Source organism: Halictus rubicundus, chromosome 11, assembly GCF_050948215.1.
Source record: "Halictus rubicundus isolate RS-2024b chromosome 11, iyHalRubi1_principal, whole genome shotgun sequence".
Lineage (NCBI taxonomy): Eukaryota > Metazoa > Arthropoda > Insecta > Hymenoptera > Halictidae > Halictus > Halictus rubicundus.
This window is the reverse complement of record NC_135159.1, coordinates 3916200-3942250: the sequence shown is the minus strand read 5'-3', so window position 1 is coordinate 3942250 and position 26051 is coordinate 3916200. Positions and strand designations below refer to the sequence as shown.

The following is a 26051-nucleotide window of genomic DNA, read 5'->3' as shown; positions in this document are numbered from 1 at the left end:
TAGTAGAGGTGCTACGTTCTCTGTAACCTGCCGAACGCGGAGAAAGATAGCGATTGAAAAAGAAAAATGGACCGAGGTTCGGTAGACATCAAAGGACTCGTGCAAGCTCAGCCTTTTAAATTCCAAAATTGAAATTTCTTATTTTTGGTCTTTTGTCGGTGAAACTTTTACTGTCGCATTCGTCTCGTTTTTTCTAACCAAAATGACACCAAACACGATACAATTACGATCATAATTGCTTGTGTAACGAGCGATTAAAATTTCGGACTGGACATTTATGGTAGAGGTAAAATTTAATCGCTTGTTACACAAGCGATTATGATCGTAAGTATATCGTGATTGGTGTCTTTTTGATTTAAAAAATGAGACGAATACGATGCGAAAAGTTTGATTCGTGAAAAAACATTTGTAGTACTAATATTTTTTTATGGAAAATATACTGAATCTAAAAATTCCAGTTTGAATTGTTTATATTTGGTAATACCTGCATGCTCAATACCCGTCTTCTTTGTACAGTTAACAGTTTTCTTTTTTTTTTTTAAATATAAATAAAATTTTAATGCGCGCAATACGTTCCATTACGAACCATCGTATGTTTTATTTGACGTATGTATGAATTTCTCGTAAAAGTAATTTCACAAATATTTTTCGAATATATAAATATGCAGATATACAAATAGTTTTGGATATCGTATTGGTCAATAGCAGACCATTAGCTAGGGAATATTTGTATGTAATCCGGCGATGAAGTTCAATCTGGAACACAATACAGAAATGAAAATCAATACAGCTGCACCGGTAACGAAGCACTCTGAAAAAAACGCGTAATACCCAAATTTCATTACGCGAACGCAGAAATTTGATTTCACTCGACGGCCAGCAGTAAACTCATGTAATCTGTTTAATCGTTTTCAGCTAAAAAATCGATTTCGCGCTTTGACTTTGTTCCATTTATATTTCGTTGGTAGTAGATTCCTAGTCATGCAGTTTATAATCCTTTTACACGGGGCGTGTACGCGTCCATAAATTTCTAATCTTTGTAACCGTGGAATAGGAATCTTTATAGCGATCTTTGTAACCGTAAAAATGAATATGTGGGGCTACACTTTCAATATTATTTAATAATTACGACCGAAGAAACATTAGCGAATATAAGTACGTTGATCAAGTTGATTTTAAGTAACATATTGATAGAAGGTACGTGTATGTTACATGTAAAATATTGGATGCTTAATCTTGTGAGCTCCGTAATCATACTAACACCAATAATCCAATAAATTTATTCCATATTTTACCGGAAAATCATAGCTTCTGAAAATTATAAATAAAATTTGTTGTCCATCCAACTACGTGAGTTTCTAACCATGAACAATTAGGAGGCGTAACGCACAACAATTATAATTGACATAACAAAAATTCTGCCATAATAAACGTGAATACGTTGTTTATACTAATATGACAAAATAAAGTGACAGAATTACTTGTCAAATTAAGAAGAAAATGAAAAACTGACGAGTTAACTCATCATCCCCAGTTAAAATTATAAATATTAATCTTGTTTACTTGAACATAGACAACCACTTCCAGCATGATACAGTAATCAGAAGAGTTGATATATTCAGAATAACAAATTTTCAAAACGGGCGAATAAATGATTGTCAGTAATTGGCGAATTAATAATTTCATATTTTATAGAAAGAAGAGTGTTGTTCGTATTCGGTTTGTGCCTTTGTTTACACGTGATTATTTAAATTTTCATGTAATGAGAAGCATAATATGCGTTGGCATATCTTGTCTGTCCGTACGTCGCGTCGCGTCGCGCGTTATACGCGCGCGTCCGTTTAAAGTATCGCATATCGGTGAAAACGAGTCAACGATTTATGAGTCTGACGGTCGCGCTTTAACATCTTTATTTCACTGGCATTCCCGGTGAAATTTATTGGCGGTCCATTCATTTTTCCGTGTCTCCCGCAGCTACAAAATGTCCTCGTTAATCGAGAGGCTTACGTCAATTACGCTAATGAGTGCCGCGAACGGACACCACCGGGCAACAATATTACCGGCAAAAATAACATTTATATCCACCAATTTAGAATGCAACCAATCATTTCGACGATTTCCGGTCCCTAGCTGGACTAATTATTTTTTGCTACAAGGTTGATGCAAAAATAATTGCAAAAAAACTTTAGAGCTACTTTTGCTTTGTTTACCAATTTCAGTTAAACTTTCGAGATGCTCTTCGAGGATCTGCTTCGATAATAGTTCATCATTATCAATTGTACTTTTATCTCTACCGTGGAATTGTTTGAACTGTCGTTACGTTGTATGATTACTAATAGTCCCTTGACCGAACGCTGTTAACATTGCAATCAGATTCTGCCGTTTCGCATCCTAATCTGAACTCCTACAATAAGATCGCACGAATTCCCTTTTACTCCATCTTCACTTTGACAGCAAGCATAACCCAATAATACACAGTTACGACAAAAGACAGATCACAAATCTACTATGCAGGGTGACATTTGAAGTGACTATTTCCTTTGAGAAAATCTTCTCCACAGGGACCAAAAATAACAGTTATTCTAAAGTTTTCTACGATACCGATCATTAATAAAAAGTTGATTCTTGTTGAAATTTAAAATAATCTACAGAAAATATAAAGGAAAAAAATTTGAAGAACAAAATGATTAAAAAATATCCATTTTTATACTTTTTGGTTACAAATAACAGGTATTGGTGTCCAAAAAATTGGATCCTCCTCGGTAACTATTATCGATAAAGAAATACTGTCCCAATTAATTTGTAGCAATTAATTTTATCAATAAAAAATTTATAATAATTGATTGTCTACCATTTGAAAGTTGTACTATTAAATAATAACTATTACAAATTTCTTTCATCAATAACTGTTATGAGCGATCGAAATAAATTTCTCTTATCGATAACTATTATAAGTGATCGAAATGAATTTCTCTCAACGATAACATTTACCAACAAGAGAAAAAATTTTCGGTTACTTGTAATCCTTATTTGTAACCAATACGATATTAGTCGATGAGATAGTTATTCCATGACTTTTTTTCTTTTTGCTTATAACAGTTATGGTCCCTGTTTCTCCACGGCTTTGTTATCGAGTTATTACCGAAAAACACGAACCAATCAGGGCGCGGCTATAGCGGACGGATTCCAACTCAGTCAATGCCATTATTGGTCCATATTTTTCGTTAATAATTCTTTAACAATGTCACGGAGAACAACACTTTCACAAAGGAAAAAGTTATTGCAATTGCGTCAGGAATCACCCCTTCCTAGAAGACACAACATGTTTGGGACACCTTGTAGAATGAGAGAAACGAAGTATAGAGAGACCGTCACCAATCTAAACGTAGTTAGTAACAGAAGTAACGAATATGGAAAAATTAATACGACGAGGAGTTAGCATCCTATCAAAAATTTCATGTGTCACTTCAGAACGAATTGTTATGAAAATTGTGCTTACAAGAATTAATAATTTCGTAAATTTATTAACCTCCTGTAGAATAAAATTGAAGTTCGAACTTACCAGGCTTTGGACTATCTGTAGACCCGGAGCGCTGCCGCAAACCTGAAACAAGAAATTTGCTCTTTCATTTCGGAAATGATAAAACGGAGAAAAAATTGATCATCTTAGGCGGACTGGGTACAGAGAGGCAATCAGAACTTTCGAATTTTGTCGAAGAGCCGAGTTTTGTAGCACCTAGAAGCCCTCCTCGCGTCTCTTGATCCCAGTTTCACCGCTGCGCTTAATGTAGCGGTGAAGTGAATTTCCAGAAATACTAAAAAATTTCCGCAAAACTTAGCAACCACTCGAGAAAGTGTACTCGATCGATCTCCGGAGCTAGCTTTTGCACGCCTTAACATTTTAACGAATCTCGTTTTTTCAAATAATTAGCACGGCCCCGTAAAAAAGCGGACCGTTCCCGTCGACAATTTAACTCAAGTGGATCTACCATCCGAATAGGAGAAGAGTTCAGCCGGAAAATAGGTCGTTGAGAAAGTCATTAAATAGGCTGAAGTTTGCTACTATTGAATTTGCAACAATACCGCGAAACGGTTATTCGTTTCAGAATTAAAAAATGTTCATTTTCCGGTACATACCAGGTGGTAATAAAATTGGAAAATGTACCTGCAAGGTTTCCCTATGTTCAACCTGTTTCACTTAAAAATAAATCGAATATTTCTTTGCAATAAAAAACAAGTATTGGGTTGTTGCATGTGAAATGTCTGATTTTAACATAACGTTTAACATGCACAATTTTTTTCCAAATAAAATTATTAATCAAATCAAAGTTAATGAATTAAAAGTTTCTTGATTGTATTACGGTAAAAATTGAATTTTTTGGTCGTTCACGTTCTTCATTTATAAGATTATTATCTGCATTTTATCATTTTTTTTTTAACATTGTCGAATAGTGTGTTGATTAATTAAAATTAGATATCTTAATAAAAACTGGAGATGGAACTTTAAAGATCAGATTTGTACCTTAGAATGATATAGGGTAAGGCACCGAATTACTGTGCCCATATTAATTGTACTTATTTTTAAAGCATAATGAATATTAAAAAGGTGATACTAAAATTTTTTCATTAAAATGAGTTAGTATTTATGGTATATATCTCATTTTCAATATTCTATATAATTAATATAGACACAGTATAGTTGGTACCCCCCACAGTAATTGGATCCCTTACCTTATACGATATATGTATATTAAACTTGAAGATTGTAATAGTATTTCCTGTTCAAAGCGCTTCGTAATACTTGCATTCTAAAATCGGACATTTCATATGCAACATCCTAATAGAAACAAAAACTCGAGAAATATAAATAGAAAAAGCTCAACGAAAGGAAGCAATCCATATTATGAGAAAGTAGAAGAAACAGAAGATAGAGACGACGAATAAAGAATGGAGAACCAACTCCAGACGACGAACAGGAAGAGCAGACGAAAAGAGAAAATTAGAGCAACTTGCAAGAGAATTCCGGCAAGCAATGTACTCTAATTTTTAAGAATTTATAATGCAACATAGTAAATCGTCCACTTCGATATTAGGGATGAAAATTATGCTTCAGCAAACACGAATTGTTTGTATATTTTCCAATTGAGACATCATATGTGACAGCAGATTTTGAAAAGTTAGTTATATTTTCGTTATTTATTATCTTCATTAGTTATGTATGGAACGCTCTCTAACGAAAATAACTAATGAACTTAGTAGCTAATCAAATCTTTTCTTTTTTTACACAGAATGTCCCAGTCAAAGAAGGTCACTCAAATATCTCCATTATTTTTCAGGACATGAAAAATATTCATGGCACAATATAAATGGCTTCAATCAAATTTTTCTGTTGCATCTTGTAGCGGGTAAAATATGCTTGAATGAATATGCCTGAATTATGACCTTCAGATGACTTTGAACTCCAATGGATAGATACAAAAACACCAATGACCTTAAAAAGAAAGGAGAAAATATGAGCTGGCAAAAAATTTGTTTTTCAGCAAACTGTGTTTAACGCGACAAGATTTTGATTCCAAGTTTATAATTCGTCAGCGAGCAGATCAATTTCTCAGACTCGGAAGTTTCTACGGAATTATGCGGCAAATTAATCGTAACAGGTCCGGTATCGAGATTAACTCTCGCCAGTACCAGCAACTTCCGAAGCAATCAAATTTCAACAAGTCTTTGGCCACCTTAAATCAATCAGTTAGTGAGGAATCGGGTTCAATTTACGAGGAACGTGGGACCACAATCAGATTATGCTAGGAGTTCCAGAAAATACACGTCTGTTCACGTGCCTCGTCTTATCTGTGTGATTAGACTGCTGATGTTTATGTAAATCCCAATTTCGAATAACAAATTGTCGACCATTGGTAAGTAGAAATGTATCGATGACGGAGCAGTGATGCACATGTACTTTTAATTTATTCTAGAAAAGTTATACGTAATTTATTGCATTTGGTGGCGTCGAGTGTGTAATAAACCCATGATAATCCGCAATCGAAAAGGACAGCAATACTCGCCACCCGTAGTGGGGATAATTCCGCGACCTTTATCGTCCAGGCCTCGGCGACCTGTATCCCGAATTCACTGTGTACAATATGTATAATATTTTGATGAGAAATGGTTGCAATCTATACTTGAATTGTAAAAACTTCTGCCATATACCGACCCCTCGAAATGTCTGGTTTGGACATTTATAATTTCAAAGCAAACTACACCGATGAAATGATAGTTAGTTCAAATGCTACATTTTATTCTCGTACACATACGTTTTTAATAATTTTAAAATTTCACAAATTTATTTACGTTGCATCGGCGTTGGCTAAATATCAGCACGTATTTATTCGTGCATTCCAACCCGAATTTCACCGAATGAACTGCACAGTATCGCTACGCAGAAGGATTACGAAAATTCACACTTTATATACAAAATTGAGAGACCTTTAAAATGAAACAATATTTTTTTTTCTTTGCAGATGTTATTGAATGAAAACGAGGAATTATAAGTTAAATTGAACCGTTCTCTTTTGTATTTCATAATATTTTCGACAATTTTATACGCTACAAACGAGTAAAGTTCCACAGTTTAATTCTCGCTGAACTGCTCGTCCGAAATGTTCCCAAAGTAAATAGAAATTTAATAAACACGCCATTGAAAAAGTTATTTCTTTCGCGAATATTCCGACTACGTAATATATGTGATTCTAGTTTCATGAATACGAATATTCGAAATACGAACGATCAAACGATTTGTTCCTAAGCGAAACGTTTAAATGTTAAATTACAATAAATATTTCTACTTATTCGCACGATTGTCGAACTCTTATCTAGAACCTAACAGAATTGATTTCAGATAATCGGTCAAAATGTTAAAAGTCTGTTTCAGTATTACACTTTATACATCTGTAGCAATTATACGTATTCCGAAAATTTCATCAAAATAAGAAAAATCGTGAAAAAAAGGCAATTATCGCAATCTTTAAACGTTTGTAGCTCACTGTACCGTTAACCGATTTTTATGAAATTTTCAGAATATGTATAATTAACACAGATCTGCAAAACGTATTTTTTAAATTTTCAATATAGGCCCACATGAAAAAGTTGAAAACAACAACTTTTAGTATTTTCTCTGTAATTCTGACGAATTGCAATTTTCTCAAAATTCTTTTCACTTCTTGTAATAAACTAATTGTTCCAATACAGTGAATTCTCGATATCTGTCAACAACACGGGTCTTGCCAGCGTCATGTATCGTCCAGGAGATCGCCTCTCCAGTTTCATGGCCCCTTACCCTTAATTCCGCGACGTTTATCATCCAGGCCTTGGCGACATATATACAGAAATCACTGTATTGGGCCAACATTTAAAAAATGATCGTCGTTTAAAAATATCCGAATATTCAGTGTACGTAATTCCACTCAGTTATGAAAAATGTTTCCCTAGTAGCATTTATGATTGGCCAATAGTGGCCATCGGCTGGGAGTTAGGTTAGTGGTTTTGCCTGCAAATCCCCAACATAGGGCCTGCGATGAAAAATTATAACAATTTGTCAACGAATATCCAACGTTGGGCTTACAATTATTATAGTTGGTTAATTAACAAGAAATTTACGGATGATAATACTACATTAGCCGAACCAATGTTTGCCAACATTTCCATATCGTCTTACAGCATGTATTTTCACGACAGATTTGTAGGTTAGGTGGTAGCATATCTAAAGTACAAAAATATATAACACTGCTGTTGTTATGTATACTTTGTAAGTTACTGTTATGTAAATAAAGAGACTTCAAATTCAAAATTCAGTTTACTACGCAGGGGTCTTGGTTCAAGTCCGACATGGGTATGAAGTATTTTTTACAATTTTTACCGTGGAGATACATTATTTATATATTATTTATGATATACTGTAAAACCAACCGTAAAAGTAAAGATCAGAATAACATATTAGCGGGCCCAGTTGGCAGTTCGTACTTTAGTGACGTTGGCTCTACGGTGGCCATGATTGTTGGTCCACCTGGTTGGTCAACCAATAGTGCAACGAAGGCCCAACCAAATGCCAACCATAAATGCTACTAGGGTTTCATGATAGCAAAACTTGAGTTGATAATTTATACCAATGTGTTTTCACAAGATGACAACTAACACTGATGAAACAAGGACAGTGTAACATGACACAAACCCTGCTGCATAGACGAAAAGTGTTTAACAAAGAGTCAATAAAAGATACAGTGAATTCTCGATATATGTCAACAACGCAGGTCTTTCCAACGTCATGTATCGTCTAAGAGACGTAACCGAACCCTGTTACATTTACACTTTTCGTGGCCCCTAGTAGCGGGGTTAATTTCACGACGTTTATCATCCAGGCCTTGGCGACGTATATAGAGAAATGACTGTGTTCAGTCGAAGCTAAACAATATTCGAGTGTCTAAGAGCGTTTGACGCAGCGTGTACTTCGAACATTGAATTTTTGCAGTTAAAGCGAAACTGCACAATTTACTATGTACTATGACGTGGAAACGTAGCTATACATAGAGATCGTTGCAACGAATATCCCAATTACATCGGCGATACCGGAGACCTTCAGACGGCACGTCTCGCGCAATAACCGAGTCGACGATCAAGCAAAATCCGCGCGGCAGACTCAGCAGAAAGGAATCGTAAAAAAATCGCGTTTTCGCCGTGCCCGTAGGTCGGGCAGCGAGCTGTTCCAGCTGACTTTTCTCACTCGAATCCACGGTGTTTCTCGTCTGTCGGACATAAACGGTAAAGTTAACGTACTTACAGCCCCTATCGGCCGGAGATCCCCATCGTGCGCGCCAGTTTTATATCTTCGCCATCCCCTCCCCACCCCCACAGCGCTCTCCCACGTCCCACACCCATGAGCCACCCCTCTTCATGCGACGTTCGTCTTTGCTCCGCGTCGAACCGCGCCGGCTGTATAAGCGGCCCGTAACTTTCGCATTCAAACTTTATCTACGGTACTTTTTGAGCGCAACGTCAACTTTACACCCCCGCATGCCAGCCCACCGAGCTCGCTGAATTACAAATCGGACGTGGCGCGGCGTGCAAGCGGATAAAAGCTACACGGATGAGGGGGAGGGGTGGGTGGGGGGGGAGAAGGACCGATCGGCTCGGGGGACGACAGGGGACGAAACTAAACGAAAGAAAGCGAAAAGAACGGGAAGAGGAAAAGTGAGAAGAAAGGAGGAAGGAAGCGAAAAAAGGGACAGCACAGGGTGGATAGAAACGAGAGTATATCAATCTCGTGCCTTTGCTCCGCGATGCTGGGACGCATCGAGTTCGAAAACTTTCGCTTCCACGCCCGTCCGGTTCACTGAGTTTTTCGAAGTGGTATAGAAAGCAAATCCTGATTCTGGGATGCACGCGTATTCGCCACTTCTACACCCTTTCCTCTCGCTCCCCTCCCCTCCGCTCCCCCGTTTCATCGGCGATCCGTGTGGCGAGCATCGAAAAATCGGTGGGGAACAGCTCTTTCCAAGCGCCAGTTTGTTTAGCAAAGTGACCCGCTGACGGGCGTGATTGTTAAACGTGCGACGCGACGGTAAGAAAAGCTTTAACCAACTCTGCTTTTTCAGTTTCCGAACTTCGATTGTACCGCTTTTGGCAATTATACCAAATTCAAATCGCTGACACAGGATTTTATTTTCGGCGACAACGTCGCTTCGACTTCAGATTTCGACCGATAACAGTTTTTATCGATGACAACTTTAACCCTTTACTTTAACCCTGAGGGACCACGAATCGAGAGGAAAAGTTACCCTCTCCCTGCCAGTACGGGATTAGTCACGTGATATTGTGACACACGCGCGACAGAGCATAGTCGAGGGATGAGGGGAGGGAGCACGAATCGAGGGGAAAAGTTACCCTCTCCCTTCCAGTACGGGATTAGTCACGTGATATTGTGACACATGCACGACACAGCATAGTCGCGGGATGAGGGGAGGGAGCACAAATAGAGGGGAGTAAGTTACCCTCTCTCTGCAAGTACCGGATTAGTCACGTGACACAGACACGATGGAGACGGAACGCGTCACGTGACCGGGCCATGGCGGAAGCGTGGGGAATAGTGCGGTGGAAGGGGAAATTAGAGTGGGGGCACTAGTCTTGATCTGGCGACTCTGCCTTGTGTCGATAATCAACATTTTCTGTGACATTCGGTAATGTTATACTTTATAGTTCCAATAATTTGATCCATTCCAAAATATACTGTCTATAATATGTTTAATCAATTCTGTCCTGCCCATTCTTTTCAAGAATTTTCATCCATCATTCCGGTAGAATTTGAATCCCTCTACTACAAAATGCACATAATTTTTGTTGGAGAAGCAAAGAGAGGCAGTCCCCTCAAACAATAAAAAGACTGGGAGTTTTCTGAATTTATAAACCATCTTCCGCAAATGTTTCTTGGTATTTGTAACATTTATTCCTTGATAAAAGTCATATCTGTACGTTAATACTTGGAAATATTCAATTCAAGTTTTCTTTTGGAACATTGTTTCGCTGAAACTAGCTGATTTTAATTCAGAATATTAACTAATCTACGGTACAGAGGACGAGATACTATGTAGGACTCAGAAGCGAATTAGTGTGAGTCTCAGCATGAAAATTGATGCGTGTTGTCAAGTCGAACGGAATTGTTAGTTACTGGGAGTGAGTTGTTGATTTACGATTGAAGTTGCTAAATTGCTGTTGTAGAACCTATTGAAGCATACTTAGCCATTAGAGACAATTAAAAAGATATGAAATGATCGTAGATAATGTGTTAATGGGGGAACCTTGTGTTAATGGCCTGTATTCCAAGAATTTTTTTGAAGAATGTAATGTGTAGATTGATTCAAAATTTCAGGTATCATTTGTGAACGTTATAATGTAAACAAAAATATTTTTTATAAATTTTAATCGTTGATTTCAACGGGGGCAATGGCGGCTTTAAAATAACATCCTGGAAATGCGCCGTGCAGCGTACAGTGCACAAAAATGATCTCAAACAAAAAAATCAAAATGGAATTGTTAGTTTATGCAAATACCCACGACATGACATTCTCCTTTCATTAAAATTTTCAAAATTTCAAAAATGGCGAAGTTTTGAAAAAAAAACGAAATTTCTGTTACTAACAATGTTTTGAGTAAAAAATTATAATATACATACCAACCTTTATAAAGATCGAGTAATGAGTTTTTGAGCTACGTTGCACGGCGTGCAAAATTTCGCGTTTCGAGGAAAGTGCGTTTAAAGTTTAAGTAACGTGAAAAACACTTTACGTGTTTGTATATCGTGAAAAAATCTCAATTCATTTTAACTTGCCGCGGTTTTTTGTTAACCTGTGACTTCACAGCCATAGAACAGATCTTCCTCTTCCTCAAAAAGCTGTACTTCAGCCGTTTTTTCTTCTTTTCGAGAAGCACGAGCCTTTCCGACAAGAGCCCGACTACGCGAGCCACTCCACCCAACACAACCGTTCACTTCATTTTGAAAATAACGTACAAGAACATCTCTGATCACTTTCTAACTTTTTTTATCGTATTCCCGAAGAAATTTCCTACCGATTTAAACAAAAAGAAAGCTGAAAAATTTCATTTTACACAAGGTTCCCCCCTTTAGGAAAATGAGAAGAAGCAGGATGAAATAGAGCGCAGGGTTCGTCTCTATCGATCAAAGGGCAATTGGTCACGGAAGACTATGGAAGAGTGCATAGTGATTTCGCGAAAGTACCAAGAGCCGAACCGGTTCCGCGGCGATGACTAATGCCCGGAACGTAATTTTCCCGGGGCGTCGATCTATTTTGCAATCGGGATAACGGCCTAAGCAACGCTTATCCCGGGCTGCTCGCCGGGATTTCAGGATTTATGACCGCGCTCGTTAATCTATCCCGCTCGCGAAACTTCTGACGAGCACTCGTTGCTACTGTAAACAGAATTAAGAGCGGGTAAAGTTTCTCCTATCCGGCCGCGCAAAAAGAATATCCACGTCATCGAGCCGCTTCGTTAAACAAACTGCCGGGCGGAAGGCTGTTTTTCCCGGTTTTTCCAGGCTCGCCGCGCAAAGCGGCGAGAGGAGGGGGGCTGTAGACGCGAGCACCGAAAATGTGAACGGTACCCGAATCGGGATTTGCTTTCTATATCGCTCTGAAAAACTCGTTAGAGAAACTTCCTAACAAGAGCACGCAATTTCAACAATAGAAGTACGAAGTACTAAAACCGACAATGTAGTTAATAGTATCTCATGAATACTGAGAGACCGCGTAGATCGAGATTTTAACGTATCGAGTCGGCAAAAGTCGCTGTGTACGTTCACTTGCCAAGTTGATAACCACCTCAGCGATCACAAAAATTGGGTAAAATCCGAGCAATTTATCTAACCCCTCTTACACTACTATTTATTTTATTCTATAGTGATTAGAAATTTTTCATCCCTCAGAATTTCCTAAAAAACAAAGAAAATTTACATTTACCGTACGCGTATGGTTTCTGCAAAGGCTATATATCGACTACAACAAAATCAAATTTTATTCAGGTTTAACCCTTGGCACTGGAATAGCGACTGTAAGGCGCCACTAAAAATTGCTGTATCATTATTCAAAATATATTTGACTTTATTAAATTTGTTTGTATTTAATAAATTAATAAACACTTCAGTACTGTACGAGTACATTGCACCATTTTCGTATGTATAACCTGAATAAAAATCTATAGAAGCGAAATATTCTAGGTCGGAAGAAATGTTTCGTTTCGGAGTTACAATGGCTTCGAGCGCAAAGGGTTAAAGGAAATTTTCGTTGCGAGTCGTAACAACGATTTAGTTACAGCGGAAGGGGTTAATAATACTAAAATTGAGACGATAATATTTAGATGCAGTGCAATGCATACGGCGGTGGTCAAAAATTCCCTTGGTCCAAGCTAAACGGTCTATGAAATACAGTGAATTCTCGATATATGTCAACAACACGGGTCTTGCCAGCGTCATGTATCGTGCAGGAGACATACCCGAGCCGTGTTGTGTTTACCGAGACCTCTCGAGCTTCGTGGCCCCTCACGGGGTATACCCCGCGGTGGTGGGAATAATTCCGCGACGTTTATTATCCAGGCCTTGGCGACATATATAGAGAAATCACTGTATTCGATAGAACATCGAGAAAGAACGTGTTTAAAATTGACCGGAAGGGTAGTTATGGGGTAAAACAGAAAAAATTAGTTGTGACCTATTTTCCTTACTTATTTGTATGCGAAAATCCTGAAAAAAATTGATCAGATGCTGAATACCTAGGTATATATACTACAATTAATTCGGATTTTGAAGTTGAAAATCCTGATTGTAAAAACTCAAGAACCTCAAAAAAAAAATCGATAAAATGCAGATTTCGCATAGGAATTTAAAAACGATATCATTTATATGTTCACTGTATCAATGCATAGTTACAAGTGTGTTCATGAATTTTTCAGATTTTTCGGCGAGGTTCGCCAGAGTTAAAAAAACCGCTTTTTTCGACGATTTTCCCGCGAAAAACTGATGTAAAATTGAAGTTTTTATATTTGATGTGTTCTGTAAATATATTAGTGCCGTTAAGCTTTTATCAATTCGCAAAAGCAATTGAACATTATTGTACAAACACTGTGTAAGAAATCCTAGTACGCCACACCATTGGCCCCCCCGTGAAGCAATGCCAGTTTTGCGGAAACAATTTTTCATTAGACGCATAATTTAAAAGTTATTTGAAGCGTGCAAATTATTTCGGGGCACGAAATAAACTGGTAACTACCGTTTTTTTTTTATTTTGTTCGAAGTTATACGTTTCGTTCAATAAAATATCTGTCCCCGTGGAATTTTTACAAAAATCGTCGTCACATCGTCGGAACTTTTAAAAAAAAATCATGGAATGGATATTTTTGCATCTGTACATTAAATGTTCCGGAAACCGTAAAAATCTGTTCCGGAAACAAATTTTTTGAAAATGTTTATTAACAAAATTCATATGAAGTGAATAAAATACCGAATTATTATATACTACATTTATTTGGCAATACTATGTGATATTATTTGCAAATTCACGAAACGGTATGACAATCACATATTGGATAAAAAAAAATCAATTCAATTCCACGAGCATAAAATTTTCTAGATTTGCAAGACTTCAACTATTTCTCACAGGGTGTCCCAAAAATGTTGTACTTCAAAGGAAAAAGTTCAAAGGAAACATTTTTGGGACACCCTGTATAATCACTCGGTATAAACTGTAGTGTCGAACAGGCACGTTCAACATTATCTTTCGTAGCAGCGACGCCATCAGTGCTTGAAGATATGGATATTTCAAATATCAATCCAGAATTTAGCTAGAATAATCATTTAATATTGTTATAATATTATTCCTTCCATAATATTTGGTACTTCTCATAATGCTTGAGAACATTTTTTAAATTAATTAAGAAAATACCCGTTCCTGTTACAGAAAAACTTTTATCGCTAAATAATATTAATTCTATTCAAACCAAAAATTTCATTCTCAAGAATTCTTTCATATCTCTGCTTTTTAACTTTTTTACTCTACAACCACCGAGTCCGTCAAAAATGACGGATTTAACATTTTTTTCTTCCACACTTCGCGAAGTTACAGAAATATTTTCTTCAGAAAGTTCATAGTACGCTTCCGTATTCAAGTACATTTTACCATAAAAATTCTATAAAATCTGGATAAATTCAATCCTGTTACGAGGCTGGGTAGTTCCAGCGTTGAAAAAAAACGTACCACGTGCGATAAATTCCAATGTAGCTAATGAAAAAGTTCTGGAACTTTTTCGAATCCTGATTTATTTTGTTCTTATTGGATCAGGACCAGGGTGGTGGCCCGCGAGAGAATTACTCGGCGAGAACTTGTGCGAGCCAGTGCCGTGGGAACTAATGTCCAAGCAGGAATTTGTCAAGGGCGGGTAATGGGATCGCCATAAAATTATTATTACAATAAAGCAGTGTCTTTTGGGCGAGGCTTCTTAACGGGGCGCCGCGGTCGATCGACGACAAAAAAAAAAAGGCATAGGTTCCGGACCCATAAAAGTCGCCGGGTACGACACGATTCGGTAACGGAACTGCTAGGAAAAACGGAGGAGCCCTCGCCATCGAGGACACACATGACGACAGTCGATGGTTGCCACTTCTATGGGTAAGTGCAGCTCGCTGGCAGGTTCTTAGATCGGAACGACAATATGTATCGCACGTATGTGTGGGTGAGCTGTAAGTTGAACGGGGTGGGGAACCGGGAAGCGAGAAAGATAAGAGGAACGTGGGTAGACTCACTACTCCACGGCTGCCGATAAGAGATCACACCTAACTTAACCTCGTCTCCGTCGTAGGACGAACGACCGGGGTGGAACCCCTCGTCGGCGATAGGGGATGGGGGTGAACTGGTTTCTTGACTGCTGATACCTGACACCGAGCCTCCCTTTTTTTTAAAATAATAACTCTTCGGGGGAACGATTGATGGACCGAAAGACTTAGCGGTTCATCGGAGTCGGTTCCTTTACGTTATACGAAGAAAACTATGAGTACGTTTTGCTGAACAAAAGTGTCCGATCGAGTCTCGGAAATACAGTGCGATCGGTGATTGGTGGTATAACCGAAAAGGATGTGATTCTATGTAAACAAATAAGTCGAAAATGTAGAATAAAATTTTCTCATATGAGGATCTGTTTTCGAGAAAAACGGATTTGAATATACGGCGAACACACATTCCTTGAAATAGGAATCGTTTGATAATTTACAAATGCTAGGCACGTGAACTTGACGGATTTTCAAAGTCGATTTTCTAGAAAACAAAGCCTCATATGAACAAATTTGTTCTCTCGGTTGTACCACCAGCTACCGATCACATTTATAAGAACAAGATTTATTTATTCAACTTTATATTGCCAAATAAAAAATTTTGTTAGAACAGTTTTCGCAAATCTTTTTTTTAATCTTATCCCCTTTCGGCGCACACGGTAAACAAATTTAAATATTTTCCCATATACGCTATCTCTGTATTAATAAGATTAAATCAAAAGATTGTATTCGTAGTTATGAGATTTCTAGTGAAATACAACTAATTTATAAAAATCTTAATATCTCGCTACTTATTGTGACGTAGCTCCTTCTTGCCCCTTCTTCTGGTCCCTCATATGTACATGGTGTGTCAAGAAAATTAAATTGACATAAAACAACTCCCCGCAAAATTGACCTTGACTTTGAACATCAAGGTAAAAAAAAACAAAATACTTTTTTGTTCAATCATGTTCTACTGGTCATGAGAACCAATTTTGTGAAAGGAATTATGGGTCGCAACTCAACCGTTCTTTTAAAAAATGGTGTTGAATTTCCTACAATTTTGGCAACCTCTTTGTTCATAATATTCTTTCATTTCATAGTTAGAGTTCATAGTTAGATCTCATAATGAACGCTCGTCTAGAAAAACATTGCTACGCTAATATCAATCATGTAGGATTATAGTGATTTCTCTATATATGTCGCCAAGGCCTGGATGATAAACGTCGCGAAATTATCCCGACGCTGGCAAGACCCGTGTGTTGACATATATCGAGAATTCACTGTACGAACAAGTACCAAGCAAAATAAAAGACTATTAAAAAAACAACTGAAACATTTACCTATAATTACTAAGACTTCCTTTGTTTAGTTTCTGTTAATAATCGCGTCAACACGATTTTTACTGGGAATGTATAACTTCGTGAAGATATAAACAAGATCGTACAACTGAAAGAAAGAAAATATATATAGCCCAGTTTAAAAAACGTCATCTTGCGACATGACTAGACGGCGGATTGCTATGAAAAATAAAAATTGTTTGTATTAATTACAAGATACGGGAGCTACGTAGACATTTATTCCTCTTCTGGAAAATTTTATTGAATTCTTAACGATACGACAGTATTTTTATATTCTTCAAATGATTTTACTATTTCGTATTTGATCTACTCCATTTTGTCATAAATGCATAAGATCCGCAGTCTAGTCATGACCTCCATTTTCAAACAATATGTTCTCATGCAGGCATCTATGGCATTTTAGTTTAACAAACAATGAGGAATTTAAAAAAACATGATAAACTATTTGTTACTGTATCTATTGTAAAAAACCATTAGAGTGATATGTTTATTTAATTTCACAGAAACAAATGTTTTAGGAAGGTGGATCGATACGGTCGAACGATTACGAGATGATCGATTCCATGATGCCGATTTCGAGCAGGGGAAAGGGGGGCCGAAAAAGGGGTAAAAAAATAAACGACCTAATTCGCCGTCGAAATGGAACTATTGTTCCACGGCCCCGCCTCGATTCAAACGGTCTCACTATTTAGGTATATTTCGGTGTAATTTCGGGTTAATCCGTTTCACGACAAATTTGCTTAACAGTCCGCTGTGTTCCGCGATCGGCCGCGAATTCGCATCGTTCGAGGGGTGGGTCCAATTCCAATCGAATGTAATTTACCGAGTGAACGAATTCCGCTCGCTAACGCAGTCCTGACTGAATCGCGAAAACTCGCCGGGAACCGTTTTTATTGTAATATATTTAAATCGCGCAAAAAGTACAAGTCCGTTTCGGAAAACGTTGTTACTCGCGGGTAGGCCAAGAGCAGCCAGCGGGAACGGGAGGGGAAACTGAATTGGAGGAGGGAGGGAACAAAAAAAAAAGAAAAAAGAAAAAAAAATAAAACGATTGCTGCAAGCTGTTGGCACAGGCCCCACGCAAGCTGCATCGCGCATATATAGATTATCTGTATGGATCGTTCCTGTGCGCGTTGTTCCCTCCCCCTTCACACTCCCGTGCCATCCCCCCTCACCCCTTCTTTTTGCTTTCACGTTACTCCATGCTTTTAATGACGGTGTTACGAGTGGCTTTTAGAATTTCATGCTTTTAGAACAGGGTCGGAATGGAAAATTTATTCAGCATATTATTAGATAAATGATACGAGTGGCCGTTGTTACGATATCGCTTCAATCATTTAGGAAAAGCCGATAACGGGAATATTCGAAAAATACGTGTACACATATATCGTGGTGTTTTTAATGTTTTCGTCGGGGAACAATTTCTTCGTATGGACCAACGAAAGTGGCAAGAATTAAATATAAACATGTCAAAGCGGCGCGACTCGTTAATTGGGGCAGGTTTTCTGTTTGCCAGAAAAATGCTGCGTACGGCGAAGAGCTCAATATATTGGAAAGGGACGAATTGCAACAATTGTTTAGCAAACAATTTCGTTACGACGAACGAGAATATTGTTTGCCGTTGAACGGTTACTATTCAATATGGTATAATATATCCCATATTTTAATTAACAGAATAATTACGATTTTAATGAAAGATTCGATGGAAGTTTCAAATAAATACTTCAGGCGGAACGCGTGTTTCATTAAAAACCCATTCGTTGTCGAGCGGAGGCTATTATTATTCTTACTCCTTTATATTCACTTTGCAGACAACAAAAATTCTGCTGGAAACGGTTATACAATATTCGCACAAAGTTATGCTCATTGTACTGGCAATTCGAGCTTCTTTCTCTGTGCGCAACGTCGAGCAAGAAGAGTCTGATGACGTGAACATTTTTAAAAGTTGTTGGGTTGTTCGTTTCGTAGAAACAGGAAACTACTGTTCCTCCCTCGGCTGATGGCTGGGAAAAGAATTCGGTTCCACTCTATCCTGACAGAATATAGAAAAAAGGGAGAAAGGAGAAAAACTAAAAGATTAAATGTTTCTAAGAACGATGATAGCGATATAGACGAAATGGAAAATAAATGCAATATTTACTACTAATTTGGTCATGGCAATGTGGTTTTGTTGTACCTCTTGTAGGCCTTTGAAGCATGTTCCAGGTTTCACCTGAAAAACCTGCAGGATAAGTCACCTAACTTTTGCACCTCGCGTATCTTTATTGCTTTTAAAGATACGTCAAGTGTTGTAAAAACAAGATATAAGAATACATAAAAATATTTGTTTTTTAGAAATCTCAAGGTTACCTTCATTTTTTTAAACAGGACCACCCCTTTTTAAGCACCTACGATGATAGTCCCTTTCATTAGGATTTCAGTGACTATAATTACTCAAGGTCATTCAAGGTCCCAGACAAAAAGAACTTCTGAAATTTAAAAAAATTATTTTTGCAAAAAGATAGCGTACAGATGAGTGATCCGACAACAGTTGAAGATATACATCAGCGTATCATCACAGCATGTGTGAATATCATCTCGGATGTACTTGTCAAAGTTCGACATTCCTTCAGAGCCCGTTTATAAAAATGTATCCATATAAACGGCCATCATTTCGAACAGATATCAAATACAAGTATTCTACTCTTACACCTTGAATGAGGTTGAGTAATTATAGCCACTGAATTCCTAAGGAAAGGCACTAACATCGTAGGTGTTTAAAAAGGGGTGGTCCCGTTTGAAAAAAATGAAGGTGACCTTGAGATCTCTAAAAAGAAAAATAACATAAGAACGAATATTTTTATGTCATCGTGTGATCCCCGATCGTGTGAACCATTCAACATTGTCCTTAAGACATTTGACGTATCTTTAAAAACAACAAAGATATTTGAGGTGCAAACGTTAGGTGACTCACCCTGTATATGCGAAAATTGTAACCGTAGACCATCATTGCCCGTGAAATGACCACTATTGCCCAGAGGTATGGGCAATGCTACTCCAAGACATCTTTTTTATTTTTATTAATTTGACTACAGTGATTTCTCCATATATGTCGCCAAAGCCTGGATGATAAACGTCGTGGAATTATTCCCACTACCGCGGGGTGTACTCCGTGAGGAGCCAAGAAGCTCGAGAGGCCTCAGACGCCAAGGAGCGTAAACATAACGCGACTCAGGTATATTTCCTGATATATATGACAGATACACGATACACGACGCTGACAAGTCCCGCGTTGTTGACATATATGGAGAATTCACTGAGCTTAGATGAGCATGAAACTAATTTTCTTTTTATTGTACGACTAAATGGATAACTAAAGTTTATGAAACGTATCTTTAAATCAATATTTGACCCTACACTTTCATTTTATCACCATTGGTTAAGTGACCGCCATTACCCCATTCTCCCCTACGCGTCTCCTCGTCAAACTTCGCGTAATCGGCAAATCTGTAGCATGAGAAATGAATATTTTATTCCAGTGACGGAGTGTTCATTCAATCCGAGTTGGATACAACGTTCAAACCAGTGCTGAAACTTTCAGAATTATGTACCTTGGAGCAACGAAATTCCTATACTTGAACACGACTTCCACTGCAGCCTCATACTAAGATAAATAAATAAAATCAATCTCATTCCTGTTTCAGCAAATAATATTATACCGATCGTGGCCTGTCGAAGATTTTTATTACAAGCACGGTCCTAAAACGTAAACATTGTCTAAACAAGAAAATCCTTAAGAGATTAAAAGTACAGAGAGACGACGAAAAGACAGCCCAGTTCGTCAAGGGAATTTCAAATAGCTGGAAGGAACCTTCGAGGGACCCACACGGATCTTTTAAACGATTCAGGAGGGAGCTTAAAGGATTCCACCTAGGATCACCCAGGAAGAACTCCAAGTGAACCTTTAAAGTCCATCTAGGATCCTTTGAAAGGACCCCGAGGTCCTCACGCTTCTTCGATCTAGAGTCTTCCCTGCAAGGTCGCGATCTTCCCAAAATAGTCCTTGTGATTTTCATGTTCAGAAACTTTTCAAATACTTCTACGATCATCCCAAAATGGTTTTGGTCTCTCAAAACCATTTCTCAAGATTCCCTCTAGCGCCTTAGGGTCTTTATAAATACTTCGCCTGCCAGGCCAGGACCTCCTAGAACTATATCTCAAGGTTTCCTCCTGAACCTATGGGTTTTTTGGCAGAAAAACCCATGGAAGGGCGTAAGTGTCGTACGCGCGGTGGCGATTTTGGCAACCGGATATAGAACAGCTCATGTAATCTATGGATCGTTCTCTGGAGTCCCTGAAGTTATGAGAACCCAGAAATCCTTGGAAGGTTTTGAGAGATTAGTAAATCTCTCAAGCAGGGACCATAATTGTTATAACCAAAAAGAAAAAAAAAGTCATGGAATAACAAACATTTCATCGAATAAAATCGTATTGGTTACAAATAAGGATTATTGGTAATCTTTTCTCTTTTCTCTTGTTGGTATATGTTACAGTTGAGAGAAATTCATTTCGATCACTTATAACAGTTATCAATGACAGAAGTTCATTTCGATCGCTCATAACAGTTATGGGTGAAGGAAATTTGTAATAGTTATTATTAAATAGTACAACTTTCAAATGGTAGACAGTCAATTATTTAATAAATATTTCATTCGTAAAATTAATTGCTACAATCAAAATTTATGACAAATTACACCGCAAATCATCTAACGTTAATTTTAGAGTAGAAAAGGTTAGTTCAACGCTAACCTGAGTTGCGGGTATAGCGTGAATTATGCATGCTAGTTTTGATAAATACGGGAGTCGATATTTCTGATTTTCCCAGTTGAAAAAATTTTGAAAAATTTTGTCAGATCTTGTGTTCTTCTTATGGTCTGTTGATTCGTCTTGTACGAAACCTTTTCTTCAAGATTCAATTTTTTAGACACTAATAACTATTTGTAACCAAAAAGTATAAAAATTAATATTTTTTAATATAATATATTTAATATAATCAGCTTTATATTCATGATTTTTGTCGAAGAAAATTTTAGAATAACTGTTAGTTTTGGTCCTGGCTCTCAAGTGACGAGAATTTTAGCGGGAAGTCATTTGGTTGTTGGTGATTGGTGGTGAGAAAATTAATTATAGTCATGACAGGGGGGGGGTGTATGTGTAGGAAAGGAATATTGTAGGCCAATTCATTTGCTGGAATGCTAAAGATTTCAATCATTCAAGCACCAGTTCTTCGCATAATTTGATATTTGGAACTTTATCTTCAAAAAAATCACATGAAATACAACCACGAACGGTATTATCGAACAAATGTATGCGAGTCTTTCCAAATTCCTTCGCTGGCCTGGTTTCGAAAATGCACTAAGTTAAAGGCACCAGTAGTTGACCATTTTATAGAAAAACATAAAAAATAAGGTTTTTATGAGCTGTGCACTTTTGATGAAAGTGAATCTCGGATGCCATGCTATCTGTTGTTTAAATTTCAAAAGAATTGCATGCGAAGTGAAGTATGCATAGTAATAACGGACGTTTGAATTCATTAAGGTTAGTAATATGCTGATATATCTCTATTTCCTCAACGTTTCTGTTAAGAAAAGCTGTACGGTTCAGGTAAAGAAATCTATACGTTGTGAACTTTTCGCGACCGAATTATTTGCTGTTTATATTCTCACAGAGTTTTATAAGTGATAAATGCATTGTTTTTGTTATTCTAACCTGAGAAACAATAGTTTATTAGGTGGTCAAATATTGAATATTGTTTTTGAACAATTTTTAGAAGTTGACAGGCGTGATCAATTACTAACGTGACTCATTTAAATTTGTTTACGACTTATAATGTATCCATTTTACATCTACGATTGTTAAGAGTACAAAATATAATTATAAATTTTGTAGCATGCTGTGTTTTAGCGGATGACCACATGGTCAACTATTGATTGCATTCACGGTCAAGTATTGATCAGTGTCTTTTAAAACAGCCATGTGCGTGACATTATAAATACCAACGGAAAATTAAAATGCATTTATTTAATTATTTATTTCAGAAGTTATTTCATTACTTATCGAGAGATGCCTCCTATCAAGGGCTCCTTTAGAAATTATTCTGAAGAGACGATGAAATTTTTTTTTTTTTGGAAAAATTCTTCGTGTAACTAAAACAAAAGCGACTATTTCGTCCATGAAAATGTACGGGCGATTATGGAAGTGGCCAGACAAGCCTGATGTGCATATCAATGAGCCCACGAAATCGAGCAGAACTCGCAACGTCTACTCTGTTCCTGAATTGAACTTTTTATGGAATTGATTTATTTTATTTCTTATTTTATTCTTTAATTGTAATTTGTGCTAGTAATCGTTGAAACTAAATGATACTAAAATGATTCCCAACATTATTGCTTTAACCCTCTTTCTAGTATAAGTGGTCAACTACTAACGAAGAGAAGGTCAATTACTAGATTTTTCATGTTTAAGAGTGGTCAACTTCTGAAGCAATTACAGAATTTTTAAATATGTTTCTTAAATTTGTATAAGTAAACTTTTTTTTAAAAAGTGGCATTGTTACATAATCTAGAAGACTTAAAGAGTGTCTTCAGGCATCGACTGTCGCTATTTGATGACAGAGCAAGCGGTTACTGTTGTTCGCGTGAAAAAACTTCTCTTAACTGGTCAACTACTGATACCTTTACCTTATAGCTTTACAAGATACGTTGACCGAACGTGACACCACTGGAACCAACGGGGAGTCGGTGGCCCAGATTGTTACAACTCCCCACTGGGACAAACCGTACAAAACGTCGGTCTATTAATAATAACAATTTCCCGGGCAACGGCGACCGCGTAAAAACCGCGTGGCCATGCCGCGGCGATCCATCAGCAGTTCGTTTTTTCCTCGGCGGACCGGTTCGAACAACAACGGGGCGAAATCGTCGCCGGTTAAGCGTCGTCAAACGCGTTCCCGACTGGTCGTTTCACCGTTGGTCAATTGTTTTTTAACAACGCATCGCCTCGATGATAGAACCGAGAAAGCAGTCGTGTTTTTACGTAGTCGTATGGAAAAGTAACGATCGTGTGCTCGCCGGCGTGTTCAGCAATTTCGCGTGTACGTTCCGCACGACCCGGCATGGCAGTCGCATAACGCTGGCCCGCGTGCAATGCCGTGGCGCCACGCTGGGATACGGCAGGACGATGGGGACACGATGGGGATGATGGGGATGATGGTGAGGCGTGGGCGACGCGAAGCAGGACGCGGGCCCGGTGTATCGGTGAAAATACGAAAATTCATTCGAAATTCCCGTGACGCGTCGCAGCGTACGGGATGTTCCGGAGCGTGACGATGCCCCGGGCGAAGCGACTTGGCCGAAAGCGACGCGATATCCCAGAGAGAAAGGGAAACATAGAGAGAGAGAGAGAGAGAAAGCTCATTGTTGCGCGCCGCAGCTAACTGCCGCACGAAATAGAACCGAATGAGCAGCGCACGGTGAATAAAGAAAACGACCGCGCCGCGCGAGAAAGCAAGAGAGAACGGGCAAGTGCAAGAGCAGGCTGACGCGACGGGAGGAAAAAAGCTGCACGCGAAGATGCGACGCGGGCAACGAACGAGCAGCCGTTCAACCTAACCGTGCGGACGACGCGATACGAGCGTTTCGCCGGGAAACTCCTTATCGCCCTGTGCTTTTCCTCGCCCACGCTCTATCGGGACGCCCGCGACGGTAATCTCATCATAGACGGAAAATACTCGGCTTGTAAATTGAACCGGGCTTCGTTGCTTTGATCGATCTGCGTCGATTCTCCGTGTACACTTACGTATGTATACGCGGTTGGCTCGAAATAGCATTCGCGTTATCGCTGCTGCTGTCGCCCCCTCCCCCTCCGCCCTTCATCCCTACCCGACGGACACCACACTTCGCTCTTGTTTTAATGCTAATAGAGGATATTCACGTTATGACGCCGCGAAACCTGGCACGAGAATCATGCTACACACGGATTCTGTGTTTCAATCAGCTGCAATTTATTTTGATTGTTCGTCGAACGACTGGTTCCCGGTTTCGTTGCGCGTGTAATGCGGTATTGATGAACGGAAAACAGATATGGCGGATGGTCTCTCACATTTGGTAATACCTATCTGTACTGTGAAGTACGCAACTTAACTTGAAAAAACCTGTTTTCTAAGTTTCACCTGTTCGGAAACTTTTTTCCGAGCTTCGTTCCGTCCTACTGTTTCTTGTCAACCATAAATGATAATTTTAACCGTTAGGAAACTCGAATGGCGACTGTAAGGCACCACTAAAAATGTATCGTTATGCAAAATATTTTTTACATTAGTAAATTACTGAACATTTCAGTATTGTACGAGTAAATTGCACCGTTTTCGTGTGTATAACATGAAAAATATATATATATTGAAGGAAAATATTCTAGGTCGGAGGAAATGTTTCGTTTTGGGGTTAAAATAGCTTCGAGTGCAAAGGGTTAAATATACCACTTAGTTATTCTACATGTATAGGAAAGTTTGGATCTAAGCCGAACGGAGCTACACGATCTTAGTCAGTTGGAAATGCAACATAGCTGTAAGCATGAATCTCCTTCGTGAGACAATTGAGTTTTAGACGCCACGATAGTTGTTGCCACGATTTATATAAGGTCTTATACCGATTGGAATAGCATACTTAACAAAAATGATAGCGCTACACGATCCATGACACAGATCGGGCCCGAGGATTGGGCTTAGATCAAGACTTCACTGTACTAAGCCCCCTAACTCTCTCATAAGTTTCAGCAACACATAAAATAATATGTCACAATGATAAAACATAAGTATTTCAAGATAATGTTATGTTTTCAAGACGAAAACTTTTTGCCAGGGGTTGTAGTGCAGCAAAAATTATAATTAGACAGCGGACTTCACGCATTTATGACAAAAATAGGTAGCTTTAATTTAAAACAGTAAAAACATTATAAGAATTTATAAAATACCGTTATATTATTTTCAACCCATTACACATACTCAGAAAGAAAATAAATTTTTATTTCACTTCAGTTTGTTTTACAATTCAGGTAGAAAATTTTGATCTTGCTTGAAGATCCGCTGTCTAGTCATAACTATCAAAATAAAAATGTAGCGTTTAAGATACAGTACAGAACAAAGTAAAAATTTATATTTTAATAAATTGTCGTAAGCACAGTTGAACAGTTTCTCTATAACTTAATAGCGAGAAATCCTTAAGGCCTGGACGGAAAGTTTAGCACGGGTCGTGTTAAATTTACAAATTTCATATTACGTAACTCGGTCAATTAATCTA

At 38.0% G+C, this 26051-nt stretch overlaps 1 protein-coding gene across 1 annotated transcript in view; it reads right to left on the bottom strand.

Annotated features, from left to right (window-relative positions):
• Tei (irregular chiasm C-roughest protein teiresias) overlaps positions 1-26051 on the bottom strand; it is a 760200-nt gene that overhangs the window by 525884 nt on the left and 208265 nt on the right. Inside the window, exon 4 of the mRNA XM_076797260.1 lies at positions 3563-3604. Coding sequence (XP_076653375.1) covers positions 3563-3604 — 42 coding nt within the window. The remainder of the gene's footprint in view (positions 1-3562; positions 3605-26051) is intronic.